This window comes from Sparus aurata, chromosome 16, assembly GCF_900880675.1.
Source record: "Sparus aurata chromosome 16, fSpaAur1.1, whole genome shotgun sequence".
Lineage (NCBI taxonomy): Eukaryota > Metazoa > Chordata > Actinopteri > Spariformes > Sparidae > Sparus > Sparus aurata.
The window spans coordinates 17,730,235-17,747,683 of NC_044202.1; the positions used below are offsets into that span (position 1 = coordinate 17,730,235).

At 46.1% G+C, this 17,449-nt stretch overlaps 1 protein-coding gene across 9 annotated transcripts in view; it reads right to left on the reverse strand.

Annotated features, from left to right (window-relative positions):
- Nucleotides 1–17,449, reverse strand: part of LOC115566198 (AT-rich interactive domain-containing protein 1B-like) — a 188,056-nt gene that overhangs the window by 21,190 nt on the left and 149,417 nt on the right. For 5 of the 9 annotated variants that reach the window (XM_030391955.1, XM_030391949.1, XM_030391951.1 and 2 more), the window contains 4 exons: nucleotides 11,449–11,770; nucleotides 10,120–10,302; nucleotides 2,814–2,950; nucleotides 1,028–1,131 (listed from right to left, as the gene is read on the reverse strand). In XM_030391955.1, the coding sequence (XP_030247815.1) occupies nucleotides 1,028–1,131; nucleotides 2,814–2,950; nucleotides 10,120–10,302; nucleotides 11,449–11,770 (746 nt within the window). The remainder of the gene's footprint in view (nucleotides 1–1,027; nucleotides 1,132–2,813; nucleotides 2,951–10,119; nucleotides 10,303–11,448; nucleotides 11,771–17,449) is intronic. The other 4 variants (XM_030391954.1, XM_030391950.1, XM_030391957.1 and 1 more) reach the window with 2 other exon arrangements.

A 17,449-nucleotide genomic window follows, 5' to 3' on the forward strand; every position in this document is an offset into this window, starting at 1 on the left:
TCATGTCAGCAAAACCTTATCTTTCTCCCTCTCTCTTCCCCTGTCTTTCCCTCTCTCCTCCTCCTCCTCCTCTCTCTCTCCCTCTCTCTCTCCGCAGACAGATCATCTCTTTTGGGAGCACTGGGGGTCTTTCTGGCTGCTCCGACTGCCTTAAATAATTCAAAAGGCCCTACTACTGTAATCAGCAAAAGAAAAGACAGGGATTTGGAGGGAAAAAGACGTGTAGTGGATGTGATGGAGGCGTGTGAGTGTGTTTCCGCACGCTTGTGTGTTCACTCTGTGTGTGTGTGTGTGTGTGTGCGCGTGTGTGCGTGTGTGGGAGAGAGGTTGTTAAGCAAAAACAAGGGGAGGGGGGTAGGGAAAGAGCAAAGAGCAGAGTTCTGTTGTTGCTGAGCTGAGCCAAGCTGAGCTGCAATTGTAGGGCAAAATGAGAAGTCAGCATTGTGTATTGGGACGTGTGTGTCTGTGTGTGTGTGTTTTTGTGTGAGTGTATATTGAGGAGAGGCACAGAGGAAGTAGTATTCAAGAGAAAGATGGTGTGTGTGTACATATGTGTGACTGACTGGAGAGGCCAGTGTGCGCTTTATCGTCTCTATGTTAAATAAAAGAAAAATATAAATATGCTTACGTGTGTGTGTGTGTGTGTATGTGTCTATACGCACTATATTTCTGTGTACATGCATGTGTGTACTGCAGATGCCGAGCCCTCTCTTTCTCTCTGTGTCTCTCGCTCTCTTTTTTTTGCAGCTCGGGCTGCCAAAACATCAGTGAGAGAAGAGAGTGCTGGGGGCAAAAACAAAGCGAGGAAAACATTAGGAATGGTAAATGTTAAACAAATCATTAAATATGGCGAGAAAACAACAGAGAAGCAGCCCACTGTGCTGAGGCAGCATATGCTGATCAGATCTGGTTTGCTTCATTAGGAGAGCGAGATCAAGAAACAAAAACAAAACAAGAAAAACGAAAAGGAGAGGACGAGAGGGAATTGCAGAGTGAGACGGGAAGAAGATAAAGGTCAAGGGGGTACCTTTGGTTTGTGAGGCTCGTTGGCGGGGCCGCTGTCGTCTTTCACCTCCGCTTTCGGTTTCCCGTCTGGGCTCATCATCCCTTCTCCCGCCATTCCCATGGCTCCTTCGCCAAGAGAGGAAACATTTACTAAGAAATACTGAGTTTTTCAAAGAATGAAAACACTTTGTGTGAGATATCTGTGGGCAGGTAGCTTTGTCATTTTTGGACCATAAAATAAACATCTATGTTTTTCTGTTTATAAAGAGATTTGTCCCTACAGGTGTGCTTTCACCACAGTAGAGTGAAGAGGTTCGATCGGCACGTTTTGCTATCACGATCACTAAGATATGTGGACCCGGGTCGACTCGAGTCACTGACATGATGACTCGAAGGACTTGTCTGTGTTTAATTTATGTTTTTGTACTTTTTGTATAAACTGGTTGGATACATTTGACAAGAATCTCATTACTTTTCATTGACAGGTACTGACACCTTGTTTGACTTTTCACTTTATAAAGATATAAAAAATAAATAAACCAAGGACTTAACTTAACTCAACAACAAACTGTGACTTAACTTGAAATGACTTGCCCGAGAAAAAATGACTTGGGACTTGCTAGAGAATTGGACTTGAGTCAGTTCAACTCGGATTGACAGCCTGAAATGCAGCTGAATAAGTTTGCATCATGCCAGCGACAAAGTCAATGCACAATGGTTTAACATCTTTCTCTTGGTTTCAATATCACGTCCTTTTCTTTGTGTGTTCTGAAGGCCCCTCCAGAGCCTGTCCAGCCATTCATCTCAAAGACTGCTGCTCAAGGGACACATAGAAAGAGAGTGAGATAAGCCCGTGTGCTCTTTCAACCTCTCTGGCTGCACATCCTCAGATTGGGAGAAATCATCCATGTTCAAAGTGGCGACAGCACGGGAGGGTTAGCATTCAAGAAATGTTGTCAGACAAGAAGATTCGCCTCTGTTTTCAAAGACATTTGTGTACCCACATGAGGTTTCTAATTGAAAAAGAGTTAAGATCCTTAAAGACTACTTTTCATAGCGGAAGCTGCATATTTGTTATAAATAGAAAGACAGGGTCCTTGGATACAAGGCTCCCCTCTTTATTTTTCCCTTGTGTGCTGCGGCACGGTGGGAAAACTAATGGCTTTTTACCGTGCCCAGGGGCAAACCAGATGAGTTTTGAGGAACCTTGGCGCTCTAATTCGTTTGAAGTTTCCCAAATGTCACGCATTCTGATATTTGGTTTTTGAATAAAATGATGCCTTTCATTTTCAGGAGCCACAGAGCTCTCCGAGGTGCGTTTAGCAACAATGCAGCAGGGTGAAGGGGAAGAAAGAAGAAGGGATGCAGCACATTAATCTTTGCTCACTGGAGGGGCCAGCTCTACGGGAGAAGCGAGAGCTCTGAGAAAGTAACCGGCTTCTCAGAGATTTCCTTTTTCTATCTTTCGCCCCTTCCAGGCCTCTGTGTCTGTCTTTGAATGGGAGCAAGGAACAAGAGCTGGTTCTGGTTTACATCCAACATAAACTTAAGGGTTTATCTTAAGTGGCTCGGTCTGACATTACCCTGGGTGGGGGGGGGCAGTGCTCTCTTATCAACAGGTTCGTCTCTATTTTATCAACAAAGATGAGCTGATTGAGAAGAGGTCACAAGTTCATTTTAAACACTTTTAGAAGGCTAACAGTGTGTGTGAATGGGCTTGGCTATAAATACTTATGGTGTTTTTTTTATTACGATTTGTGCTTTCCAGAGTTCTGAGTGGTTTGCCATTTGTAATTAAGCCAGTATACCTGAAGGCGTCATATTGTAGGCTGGACCTTGTGCGTTGCCCATGGCTGAGCTGTTGTTTCCCGTTGGCTGGCTGTAGGGGACAGTGGTAGCCATGGTGCTCGCCTGGCTGATACCAGGGCCTTGATAGCTCCCCTGCCTGCCACAGACAGAGGGGAGAGATGATGAACAGAATTGGTAAGAGATGAATCCAGTTAAGATTCACGATGCAAAACGACAGGCTGTGGGGAGATAAGCGGGTCACAGTGAAAGCAACGGAGGAACAGAAGTCACAAAAATCGTACAAAGACGATATTTGGCGGTCTCTCGCTGCCATACTCCTTTTATTGTCGCCGTGAAATCGAGCAGCATGGAATCTGAGAGCCACAATGAAGAAAAAAAACGAGGAAAAAAAAAAACAACGCAACACACAACACAACATATCCCTGATCAAACAGACAGCTTTTTGCGAAAAAGGCTGAAGACGAGCACGCCGCGTCGGAGAAGAAAACTCTTCTATCCTCCTCTCTTCTACAAATCCCCCTCTCCATTTTCTCCTGCTCGTTGCCCCAGCCCCCACCCCCCCCTTCTCCCACAAGTCATAATTTAACTAATTAAGGTGTGCTTTTGGAGAGGATCATGTTATTTGTTGCCATGGTGACGGCAGAAATCAATCCTGCTCAATCTCCCTCCCCCAGTCTCCCCTCTTCTCTCTCTCTCTCTCTGGCGGCTCATCACATGGTGTTGCAAGTGACATCAGAGGGGCTTATCTGCAACCTGCTGAATGTTAGCCATCCCTGTGTGTGTGTGTGTGTGTGAGAGAGAGAGAGAGAGAGAGAAAGAGAGAGAGAGAGAGAGAGAGAGAGAGAGAAAGTGTGTGTATTTGTGCGAGTGATTGAAGGCAGCGTCTATCATTGCATGGCAGGCAGGCCAGAGCCAGTGACATGGGGGCTGAAAGGGAACACCGTGTTTGGAACAATTTGGTCTATCTCCTGCTGGCTCAAGATTATCTCCTGGACAACCATATAAGAGAAGATTGGGAGAAAAGAGGGGAGAGAGAGAGAGAAAAACATGTGAGGCGAAGGGAGAGAGGGGCAGAGGGAGAGGGCCCGAAACTAAATAAGAAAAGCAGACAGGAAGGGGCAGACAGCTGAGGAAGTCGACGACAGACCACAAGGAGGAGTGTTTTGGCCCGAGATGCGACGCCCTTTTATGTGGACGCAAAGGAAAGAAAAAAAAAATGCTAACCGGATTTATGTCAGTCAATTCCCCCCCCCCCCCCCAACTGGCATCTTTCTCTCTTTCACACACTCACGCAGAAACATAGTGTAATACCTCGTGTTGGAAGCGATACACATAGCCTAAGAGGAGGGATCGGCTTGGTAAACCTCCCCATAATCTCATCTCACAGATGTAATTAGTCATAGAGCACGGCTGATGATACATATGTAATCCCTCTATGGGGGCCGAGGTGCACAGGGGAGCTCCATGGCAAAGAAACAAGCTCACACCAAATCCACGCTTATCTGGCCCCATTTCCCTATAATGGGGGGGGGGGGGGGGTATAGACTCCTGCATTGCTGCCTACGTGTTCCCTAAAAAGCTTCGTGTGAGTCAAGACGCCAAAATAAATCTACCTTTTGATCACCTTCCCTCTCAAGTCTATCCTGCGCGCAAAACTCCCACAAAAGAGAGCTGTGATTAGCCGGCGAGGAAAAATAACTTTCAGAGTTGCCAAATGCTCGAGAAGCTCATTTATCCATACTGTAAAGAAAGAAAGAAAGAAAGAAAGAAAGAAAGAAAAAAAAAACGCCCCTCACCCACCTTAAGCAATATAAGCAGAAGCTCTCATGTGTACGGTGAAATATCCAAACCAACAACAACAACAACACTGGTTGGAGGTTTTCGGCTGTGGCGCTCTCCCATTATGACTAATTCATGTCATAAAAAAGCCCATTAGAAAGCACTTGATGGAGGCATTGCACAGCGTTTAATCACACTTAATATATGCATGCGCCGCTATCGGGGGGAGAAAAGAAAAAAAACAAAAAAAAAAAACAAAAAAAAGCCACAGCGCATTCATCTCGCTCTCGGGCACCTTTGTGGGAAAAAAAAACATCCTGTTGCGGCAGAGAGAAAGAGAAAGAGAGAGTGAGTGAAGGAAGAGAGGGAGAGAGGAGGGATGGAGAGATGGGAAAGGAGGGAGAGGAGGAGAAGAAGAAGAAGAAGAAGGGAGAGAAGGGAAATTAAGGCAGGAAGAAGAAGAAGCCAGAACAGTGTGTCTACGGGTCCCCAGTGGACCGATGGGGGGCGTATTCTCAGCTTGGGGCCCCTGAGCTGGAGGTAATCGCTGTTCCATGAGACTGAGCCGAGGGAACACACACTCAAGCGCACACACACACACACGGAGTAAGAAACATAGAAACTGTATCCTAACACCGTCAGGCCATCAGGTGCACTCTCGGTTTGCTGTCTGAGGGTGGGCTGAGGACAGACGCAGAGCGGGGGAAACTCGGCTTTCTCTCCGAGTTTCATGTTTTTTTTTTTTGTGTTTTTTTTTTAAAGAAAAGTTGGAGTTGAGAGTTTTGACATTACATTAGTATGAGCGCATGAATATTCAGCAACGGATCCGATCTTTTGTTTCACCTGTCCAGACGCACTATTAGGGCAGAAAAGCCATCATCTCGCACAGCTGAAACAAAGAGCTTTAAAATGCACATTGTTGCTTTTTTTTTCTTTCCCCACATCAAAATGATTACTGCTATTCCATTGTTTTTCTATTCATGCTATTTAAATGCTCTACTCTTTAGTCTCTCAAACACACACGCAGCCATCTCTCTCCTATTGCTATTCAGTCCACATGTGTGAAGGGCATCGGAGAAGGCCACTTTCACACCATGGGCAGAGTGTGTGTGTGTGTGTGTGTGTGTGTGTGTGTGTGTGTGTGTCAGAGTGTGTGTGTGTGTGTCAGTGTGTGTTTGAGCGTGTCCTTGTGTTCATGTGCGGGGTGGGCGCCGTTGCCAAGGGGATGCCATGGTTACGAGGTGCCAGCCAACCAGCTGACGGCGTCTCTCTAGAAGTGGCAGCGCCTTTGTCCTTCATTCGTGGTGACAGGCCGCGCCGATGCCTCCCAGCGCCGCTAACTGGACGAGACAGCAGAAGCGCTGGGACCGCAGGAGTGTGTGATGGCTGAGCGTCCCTCCCTATCGATCCGTCGGCTTTGTGTGTGTGTGTGTGTGTGTAGAGGAAAGTGAGAGAAAAAGGAGGCAGAGAGTAGCTGCTGGATGGAAGGATGGAGTGGATCGGCTGGAGGCCATGAATTATATATGGACCCAATCTGTTCTCAGGGCAGCTCGGGCTCATAGCTCCTCCAAACTCCTGACTCAACTCACAACACACACACACACGAGCACGCACGCACACACACACACGCACACACACACACACACACACACACACACACCCACACACACACACACACACACACACACACACACACACACACACACACTCTCACAGAGGGGAGGCCAGAATAAACCTCCCACAAAAAAATAAAAGGACAGCTTTTAACATATTAAATCCAGAGAAAAGCTACTCTACCCTCTCCCTCCCCTCTCTCCTAAACATCAAACAGCTCAGGATGGATGGAGGAGAAGCCATTTATTTTGCCCATCTAATGAAAGCAGAGCGCTCCACAGCACTGCCAAGACTGCGAGCGACAAAGCGCCACAGGCAGCATCCCCCGTTCTTGACATTCAAGCGCTGCTCTTATTTATTTAGCAAATTTACTTACTAAGGAGGTCAGAAATGAATTATTTGGCGAGGATTTGCCTGGGAGCACTCTACTCTCCTCTCTTCTCCCCTCTTCCAACATTTTTCTCCCTTCAATTTCCCTTTGATTTACGGCTCTTTTTTTTTAAATTCCTGAGCTTTGCTCTTCTCCCGCTAAATGCTTATTTTTCCGACAGAGCCCGTTCCTATAGCTCCAGGAACTTTTTGTAGAGTGTCGCCGGCAGCGCTGGAAAGTCATTTGAAAAGCCAGCTCTGTCCTCAGAAGCTGCTGCCAAGAAAAGCTTATACCTTTTAATACTTTCTGTTCTCTTCGCTTTTCCAAAAAGAAAAAAAGAAAAAAAAAATCCCCAACATCACTCCACAGCCCCTACAAAATTTTGTACAGCACCTTTTTCCCGAAGAAACTTGTACCTCATCCACACTGACAGGCTTGACATCGTCCGTGTTATTTGAACGTAGTATGTCAGACTTTTAACACAGCAATTCATCATGCTGACAACTGGCAGCCCAGTACGCCCCAAAAGTCAACTTTTCATGAAAATGATGCTGTTTTCCAGAAAAAATTATATGATCTCAAGATTGACCAGCGTCTATTTTTGAAATTAGGTGACAGCGCATGAACGAGTGACATTTACTTTTTTCAAAGCGAGCCATAGCTGCTCCTAGCTAACGTCTGGTCACAGGAAAAGGAAATAAAGAAAACAGGACTCAGAGTGGCAAAGAAACATGAGATCAGAGACTGCTGTGCCCACAGAGACCTGTCTCCACCATATGTGTATTTGTATATAGACAATGATATATATATATATATATATATATATACATATATATATATATATATATATATATATATATATATATATGTATATATGTGTGTGTGTGTGTTCTTTAATTTGTGTAGGAGTTTGAAGGAGTTTCCAAACTTTCACATGTCCTATAATGATGAATAAATTCCCCTGCACCTGGTATGACTGCAACAGCAGAATTAAACTGCAACTCCCGGATTACAAAATTACGATTTGCAAGACGATGAAAGCTTTCACTTTCCCGTTGACACAAATCAACTTTTAGTTGAGCAACAGGATTCTTTTATATGTTCTCGAAACTCTCAACCACCCTCAATCACCAATCAAACCGATGAACCGATACAAGTGGGACATTTGTTCCTGATTCCAGTCGGCCGGTGGAGGAGAAAAAGAAAAGAAAAAAACTTTATAAGGGCTCGAGGGAGAAAAACACTCACGCCACACTTTATGAAGATTTAATCACGACCCTCGCCTGCAGCCCTGGGATACCAGAAGTGGCCCTCCTCTGTTCATTTGGCATTCTTTTCACTCAGTGTAATGAAGCTGGAGTGCGTCTACTAGTGTGTGAGGGTGCGTGTGTGTCAGATGGGGGATGAGAGGTGGAAATGTGGAGGGACTATTAGTGGGGATGTGGTTCAGGGGGGGTTTTCGAGAAAATGAGGAAAAGAGGAAGAAACCAACCGATGACATCACTGCTAACTAGCCCCTGATTTGGAAGGTCGGGAGCGGGTGGCGCTGGCAGCTCGCTCGGGGTCCACTCATCAAAGAGCGAGACTAGACATGTGCCGCGACTAACAACTTGTTTCTCAGGCGAAGGCGAACCGAGCTCTGAATGTTTCAGAATGTTGCGCTGAGATCTGGAGAGCAAACCGGGGTACTGGAGCCTTTAACTGCAGGTTTTTCGGAGGCCAATTTTCTCCTGATCTCCCTCAGATGTTCTAAAGTGGGATCTGAGGAAGAAAAACATAACAAGGCTGTGCTGGAGACGGCGGAGAACAAAAAGCAAATTGGGAGGAAGAAAGACTGAGGGAGATAAAACAGTCTGGGTAGGATAACAGAGCTGCGCGGAGACGGAGAGGGCGATACAGTTGGGAGAGTTAGTAAAAAAGAGTGAAACAGGTGGGAGGAGAGAGAACAGAGGCAGGCGGGGGACGGATGAAAGAGGGAGAATGAGTGATAGCAGACACGAACGACTGTGAGGGTGAGACAAGGAACTGGAGTATTCTGCAAAAATGCCCAATGTGACAAAAATTCAGGCTGTCAAAAAAGCTCCCTGCTAGAAGACTCACTCCTATTTCTAGTAAAAACTTGTTATTATCAATAAAAAAAAAAATCTATATTTCTGAAAAAAACGAGTCAGAAATTTGATTCAAATCTGTTAACAGTGAAAGAAATTCTGCCAACTAGGTGACATCCGCTTTGAAATCCAAAGCAGATCTCACCTAGTTTTTTTTTTTTTTTATACCAACTAGTTTAAACACGTCTTTTGTTGTGTCGAAGCATCCACTGGAAGTTACGCTTTGTTTTTGAATAAAAACAGAAGCAATTTGGAAGTTAGCATGCGCGGCAGCCTCCACCGCGGCGGAACGGAGAGGAAGATGAAAACAGGTTTCCAACAGAAAAATCAAAAGAAGAAGCCCTCGTTGTACTGGATCTCTTGCCTTAAATGTGATCTTTGCAGCACACACGATAATGACTGCTTAATGCCGGAGACGGAGATAAAACACGAGGCAAAGATAAAGAACCCAGGGATGCTTTCACAGACACTTTTTTTTTTTTTTTTTTTTTTAGAAAGAATTGTAAACAAACAAGAGTGTGTTAGAGAGAGTCTTCTCCTCCAGCGGCGCCGCAGTGAGCGACACCTCTCTGGCGTCTCGCTGCATGTGAGGAGAGACTGACAGCCGCTCTGATTGGTCCCAGCAGCGGGGATCATGTCACGCCACTTCTTATTGACAGCACCGGCCCGTCTCTTAATGGCTCGGCCCGCATTTGCATTGTGTGTGGGTGCGAGGGTGCGAGGATAGCACTGGGCTGCACATCATTAATCACACATACTATCAGCGCCCCCCCACCCATAATGCCAACAACAATCTGAAACCCTGTGAGTGTGCCCATGCATCATGCTGTATGTGCTCAGCGGAGTGACTCACGACTGACGATGACAGCGATGACTGCAGTGGTGATGATGAAGGTGATGATGGCTATTATGGTAATAACAACGATGACTCGTCTCGTTTTGATCTCAGAGGGAGCGTGTGAGAAATATCACCACGATCGCTTTTGTCGCACACAAACCCAATTACATAGATGCAGGATACATTTAAAGGGTAGCGCCACCGCTTTTACACATTAACGTGCGCTGACAGGTCTTGGCGAGTACTGCTGCATGCGTGAAAAAAAAAAATAGTATTATAAAGCCTTTTTGTGGCTCCGGAGGAAGCTGTGAGTAATCTGATCAATCGTCTCCACTGATGTAACTCAGTGGTAAGTTGCTTTACGGGTAATGTAGGCACCAGGTTTCGAAAATGAGAAATAAAGGTTTAAAAAAACAGTTTAAGAGTGTTAGATAGTGGACTGTTTTTTTAAACCAGGTGCCTGAAGTAAGACGCTCTACTCAATTTTTTTTGCATTGGTGGAATAACCCTTGAAAGGCACACACACACACACACACACACACACACACACACACACACACACACACACACACACATCATGAGGGTGGTGGACGTACCTATAGTGCAGTGAATGTGAGGATGGCAGGATGGGTGGATGGTGAGGTCTGGGTGGAGGTGAAGGTGGTAGACGGGTGGAGGAGGGGTGGGCTGTAGGCCAGTGGGTGGAGGAGGGTTGGGGCGGCTGCATCTGCACCGGGGACCTCGCATACGGAGGCCGCCTGCAGATCGGCGTCACCGGACTCCCGAACAGAAAGAGAAAACTTCATCTGAAATCATCATCGCCTGCTCACAGTCTGACTCATGCATCATCAGGAACGGGAATGAACATTGACAAATGTTAATCTGCCACTTCAGCCGGCAGAATGTTGGCAAGACGGCTCCCATGATGCATTGTTAGGCAAAACCCGCACCAATTGGAGGACGCGCAAGAAATCCACCCTCTCAGTAGACGGCCATGTTTTCACAAGTTCCCCCGGCTGGGTTCAGCAAAAGTTTACTGCCCACACAATCCCGCAACAGCCCTGCTCTCCAACACTACAAACACTCATATATTCAAAGCTCCAACCCTGATGGAGAAATAATATCCCTTAACTCATATACCGTTATAGCATCAAAGTGCTTTGTATTTGTGTTAAGGTGCTTGGTGTCACCTCTGTCTCTGCTGTTTTCACAGTTAAACCTCTGGTTTGCTTTCTCCTCTTTTATGTTTTGACAGAGCAGTATTCAACCCGTGCAGTCTTCTCACAAGCCAATATCTCTCTCTTCGCAACAAATGGCATTTGGTGTATAGTGCCAGCTATCAAAATGTCAGGCACTTTATGAGATGTGGGAAAATAGGGATAGTTCCACAAATGGCTCACAGAAGCGTGGAACCCCTGAGAATGAACTGTTGCCTGCACGCCTGAAAAGACTCTTGGAAAAAAAAGGACAAACTCTGTGGCGCACAAACTCTCTGTGGTGCTTTTCAGCGCTCCTCCCCACAGAGGTCCCTGTGATGTAATAGAGAGGCGCTTGCTGGCCCCTAATTTTTAGCATACCGCTATTTCTGGGGTAAGTAAAATAATCTCAGCCCCACAAAAGAGTTTGGGCCATTTATTTTGGAATGCTGCTGAAATAACACCATTCTTCTTTCTTTAGTCACGATCACTTCCAAGCCCATTATAGGTGCAGCTGCAAGAAATTTAAATGGTCATTTACCCACACACACACATACACACACACACACACACACCTACACACACACACACACACACACACACACACACACACGCTGTGTATACATATACACAAACTTAGGTGAGGAGCCACAGAAAGCAAAATGGAAAAAATAAACAAGTTAACATGTTAATCTTAAAATCTCCAAGATTTCCTTGCTGTGTTCTTACCTGTTGTGTGTTGAGTTGGCAGATCCTGGCATGGCAGCTGCTGCTGCCTCCTGGGCCTTGCGGTTAGAGCTACCCAAAGAAGGAGGTCCCATCCCGGGCCCAGCTGGCTGGGGCATGCTGGGAGAGCTGGGAGCCATGGGCGGGTACACCCTGTTCTGGCTGCCTGGGCCGAGGCTGCGTCCTACAGGTATGGGCTGGCCGGGCCCCTGGCCGTGCATGGGGCTGCTGGCGTTCATTCCCAGACTGTTGGTCATGCCAGGGCCGGGGCCACTGTAGCCGGTACTGCCGGCCCCGCCGTAGTTGGAGGGCCGAGGGTAGTTACCTGGAAGAAGGCACATGTGGATGAGCCGAGCATCACTGAAACATTACACAGACAATGTCAGTGAAAAAGTAAAACATGGGTTGCTGTCTCTTTGGACATTAACTTCCCACTTGAATTTGATAGATTGCTTACGAGATTGACACAAAATAGCTGTTGTGAAATACCGTAGGCGCAGATAGGTGCTATGAATCACTTTATTTGAGAGAGATGGAGTGTTTATTAAGTGCTTGTCAGCTGATACCCTGATACCGGCATCAGTGACACATACAACATTTTCATCCATCAAGAAAATAGTCCTGTGACAGACGAGGAATAAGGGATATAAAGCGCAAAACTGAACACTGAGTCCTAACCTTTATAACCTTCAGTGGAGGCCTGTAAAACTATATGGGGTGCGTTGACATTTTTCACAGCTGCAGGTTGCCGGTTGGCCCTCGGAACAATTGCCAAGCTTAAGGCGGACTTTGTGCAACACTTGAGGGGAGCTCTAATCTGCAGTAAATGCTGTGTTGCTGCCCTGGAGTGCCACACGGCCGCAATGCCAGAAGCTTTCCTAAGGCACACTTAAACCCCTCAATTTTGGCTCTAAAAGCTGCGCTCGCCTCCAACACCAGCTGCAATAAGCGCTGAAAGAGAATGAGAACGCTGTCCAAGACAACATGTACATTACATTGAGGCACACTAAAACACACCGACTGTACATGTCAGTGCAGTACACACACACACACATATGGAGCACATCACATTGTATTCCCTCTGCAGGCGCTGGGCCTTTTTTCCCCGCTGATGTTCTCTCCCTGGGACAAATCCTCTGCAAAATAGAAATGGAAAATGTGGCATCCTCCATTGTGAAGGGGGCTATTTATTTTGATTTGATTAAGGGTGCTTTAGTTGGGCCTCACTGCTTAATCCTCTGAGAATATGTCTGGAAAAGGGGATCAAGTCCCTTTAAAACCTGAAGGCTTTTCCGCACGCTCAAACGAGGGAAAGTTGAATGACAATATTCCACACGGGGGGAAAAAAAACATCTCCGAAAATGGAAATGGCTTCTCAGTGTCCTCGAGCTGCTTCAGTGAAGACACTTTCCACATGACATAAGCCTGCGAGTCCAACAGAGGGAGAGCGCGGAAGGAAGCAGCAGAGGGTGGGGGCGGAAAAAGAGGAAGACAGACAGACAGAAAGGTAGGGAGAATAAAAAAAAAGAAACCTCCTGCCCCCCCAACCCCCGAGATAGGATTTATATTGAATCAAAATAAAAGTCTTTCCCATAAAAGTCAGCAGCTCCGGTTGAATTTGTCCAGAAATTGTGATGAAATCTACTGTGGGAGATGGGAAAAGAAGAAGCGGATTATTTCTGGAGAGGCTTTGGTGAGTCGGTGAGCTGAGTACAGCTGACACCTGTCAAGGGTTTTGGGGCTATAATAGGGAAGCGTTCAGGAAGAAAGGATGTCTGCTAACGAACACAGGAGGATATGTAGGGTGTACAGTGCATGTGTGTGTGTATGTGTGTGTCTGTGTGAATGCAAATAAAATGCTTCTGAGACCATGCGACCGGTTAGAAGACACATTTCCATGTTTCCTCCACTCATAAGCAACTGTCTACGACGCTGTGGAAAATCCTGGGAACGGTGCCCTGCAGCTTCCTCCCTCTCGGCTCGGGTGGGCGATTTGCTGCACATGAACAAGGCCGCAGTCAGCGACCTCTCTCAGCCCTCTTTGGACAGCTGTTGAGCCCCATGTCGTGGCCGCCTGCCATACATTCCCAAAGCCTGGGCGGACACTTTGTGGTTTTTGGCCCTTGTGACAGAGTGAGGCTCCAGCACACCTCCCGGGGAGTTGTTTATATCACACAGTCCCATTTGGACAATCTGCATTTTTTTTTTCCTTTCCCATTTTGGCGAATGGGCTCAAAAGCCCCTGAAGTGGGAGTGAGTGTCTGGAAGTTTCCATGATACAACTTTACTGGTTGTCGATGAGAAGCCAAATGGAGTTGAAGAGGCTTGTGTTGAAAAAAAAAAACAGTCATTAAGCTGCATCAAGAGAAAGTATCCGTCTTGATGTACTACCATTCAAAATGTTCTAGTTGTGGGCTACGTTTGCCTTGGCTGACAAAGGAAAGACAGAGTAGCTGAGGGACCGCGTTAGCGCTAAGCTTCCCTATGAGTCTTGCTCTATCCTGACAGGAATAATTCATTTGCTGAAGGATTGGGGCTGCGCCAGGGCGCTTCTTCAAGGACAGATAGTGTACTAACCCACTTTTTAAAATGACTGAGAGCCTCAACCATGAAATTCTAGGTGTTTTAAGAAGAGTCATTCATGATGTCTAAGGCTTAGTTTAGTTGAGGAGGCTGGATCATGTGGCAAAAGATAAAATAAAGATAAAATATATAGGTCATATTCAAAAAACAATTAAAATATATATCTAAAAGGGTAACGAAGACATATAATGCTTATTTTCAGGTGCAAAATTTTGTTTTAGGTTTACATCCTTTAGTGTTCAAAAAACACTGTTTTAGTTCCTTTCTCTCAAAGGCCCCCCCCCCCCCCCCCCCCCCCCCCCCCCCTGAATACCCAGTCTGCTCTGATTGGTCAGCTCACACAATACTGAGCCAGCACTGCTCAGTTTCTCCGGTCAGCTCTGTCGTGTTTTCAGCTTCCTAACCTTGCTATATAAACAGTTAGAAATTGTAGTGTCTGTCGGACAAGTCACTACGTTTAAGATCAGTTTTCTAATGATCCTTCTAACTTTTATCCTTCAGTTAACTTTTGTTAGCATGTCTTTCCCGAACAATGACAGTAGCTTCGTACAGTATGAGGTAATATGAATTGTGAGCCGTTGATGGTTTTTCTGTGCAAACCCCGACTTTCAACAACCTAAAAGAATCTAAGAAACTCCACTTCCTGTTGCTCAAAATGAGCCAGAAGAAAGAAATCTGGAGTGTTAGCTTTAACATACTATGCTGTATGCAAATCAGTGTGCCATCTACTTCACCTACTTTGCATGCTACTCATACTGCTCTGGAAACCAATCAAAGAGGGACGAGAGGAAAAGAGGACAAGGAGGATGTCATTTCTTATTTGTCCCTTTCTCGCGTCCTTGTGGCTCAGTCTTGGTTTCCTGCCTGCTTCTCGGGCACTTGGTGCCTTTGGGAGTCTTGGTGGTATTTATAGTGCGATGGAGGGGAGGAGAAGGAGAAGGAAGGCTCATGGTGCTTCGTTCACAATTACATGGAAATTCCCAGCACGGTCACGCATTCGGGCGGACGCTATATCCTGCGCCGGGTTTAATCCCCACAGTCCCGCGGGAGAGCTGGAGTGTGACCGAGCAGATTAACGTCTACTGCTTCCTCAGCAGACTGGACCGTCCAATGCTAACAGCCGAGGCAGTCATTCTCCCGGCTACGGTGGAGTACGGGATGATGGTGCACCAATGCGCCCTCCGGATCTGTGAACTCCATCAATAAGGAGTGGAACGCAGATTACATGGCTGCATGCTTGAGCTGCCAAGGACAGGAGCAGGGCAGACTGTCCATGTCCCCATGTGGCTGAACACAAATAAAAGAAATGAATAACAGCATTTTTCTCTCTCGCTTTTTTTGTGGGTGTCGTAGTGGTTTGAAGAGGAGGGTTTCGGGCGGGGAGGTGGACGAGAAAGAAATGTGGGGTGCTGCCAAGAACAGGACCGGAGTTATGTCTGGTAAACTCTAATTTTAACTGTTTGTTATGGAGTTTTATCTGTTTTTAAACGTTTAAATATCTTGACATCATGCAGATTAGCAGTGTCAATAATGTCAACAGATACAGACCATTGACACAGAATTACAAATTATTCTCTCCACTTGCTTTTCACCGTTTAGAGACCCAGTATTACACTGCAGTATAATAGTATGACTTGCTGGGATGGATACTTTTTTTTGCAGCGTCTTCTCTTGCCAGAGGCCTTCACATCCTCTCCCAGCCACCTCAGCACCTTTCCCAGCAGGGTGTCTGAGCCTAAGCAGGACCGGGGTGCGCCTTGGGGCTGACGAGCTCCACACACTGTCAATTTCCTCAGAAAAAGCTCCACTCCCTCCCCCGGGCGCTGGCTTTTTTGGCTGAATTACACTGCGGCTCCAGCAAGGCACCAAGGCTTAAAAGTGCTGTCTGAAGCACGGTCATTACCAGCAAAGTGCTTAACCCCGCGAGGGGGGGGAGGGAGCTATGCGATGGGTGGGAGAGAGAGCGGGAGAGCTGAGACAGACTCCATATCTATCTACTGTAATGGCCTGATATCCTCCTTGCCCGTCCGTCTGCGTGTCCACTGTTCTCAACATGCTGGCTCTGTACCATGTCCAAATGCACGTCTTGAAAACAGCTGTTGGAGTCATTTGAGTCGTGAGGAGAGCCTGATATCACCGCACAGTACGGGATCAGTTTAACTTTGGATAAAGAGGGCTTTCAAAGGACAGCCATAAACATTTAGCAGCTTTAATATTTTTTGAGGAAAACTGAGCAATCCACGCGCTTAAACAGCTCTCATTTGGGCAGTGAGAACACAGCGAAAGAGGGAAGCTTTGGCAGCGTTCGACTTGACATCTATTTGGAGCAAAATGTTTGGTTACAGTCTAAGAGGCAGACTTATCTAATCAAAGATCTCTGGAAATAACTGCTTAATATTTTAGCACTGTTTGTAGAAGGGCCACATCCTCCCGTGGTCTCATGTATCATCATAACTGTATGTCGGAGGGAGCTTATGTAGTCGATTACACAAGCTGCACCACGGAGTTACACAACACCAAACAGTTTTTATGCTCTTCGGTAAGCTACAAACTGGAAGCGCACACACCACACACAATCTAAAAGCCCAAGAATGAGGTTTTCCCAGCATACAAGCGGACAGGCCAAGAAAAACAGCAGAGTGGAGTTCAGAAACTTGGGAGTGTGTTTCTGTGTTAGCTAATGGCTGGCTAATTTGTTAGTGCGCTAGGGAGAGGGAAGGGAAGCAGATGGAGCTGTCATTAAGAACAATGACCAGCAGCTGCCTGCCCTATTCACCCCGTGGTCCTGGCTATGTGCTGGAGCTCGCAAGAATGGTTTCTAGTAGTGGAGGTGTTGGAAGTAATGCGTTCATATTTAATGTGTATTAGCAATTTTTGTATGAGGGCAAGATGATCTCACAAGAATGGAAATCTGGGGAAAGATGAGGAAGTCTGTTTTCTTTTTTGGGGGGGGGTAAGTCTGTGTTCAGATAGACATTAGAACTGCACTGACAGAACGAAGCCTTTTCACGTCACTCTGAGGGTGAGAAACTCAAATGTTGGGATAATGCTATGCTACAGTGTTCCAGGTTGCAAGTCATATGTAAATGTAATGAATCTCGCCATTTTTTGTTTTTTCATCACTTCTCAATTGATCAGCAACTGAAGAAGCACTGGATAGTGAAAATCTGGAGAGACATCAGACCTTATTTCAAGGTAAAACAACCCATTAGCTAGTGAGTATTCAATTACATCCACGCTAACGAAAGAAGGATTTATTGCAGGGTGTTGTATCAGACAGCACTGGTTTCATCCGCGTGTGCCTAATAAACTGCGAAATGTAGATACATAGATGTAGCAGGTAGTAACAGAGGGAATATATATTCTTGTGTGTTTTGTTCTTGTGCGTACTTTACACAATACAAATGTAGTCTCTCAAGAA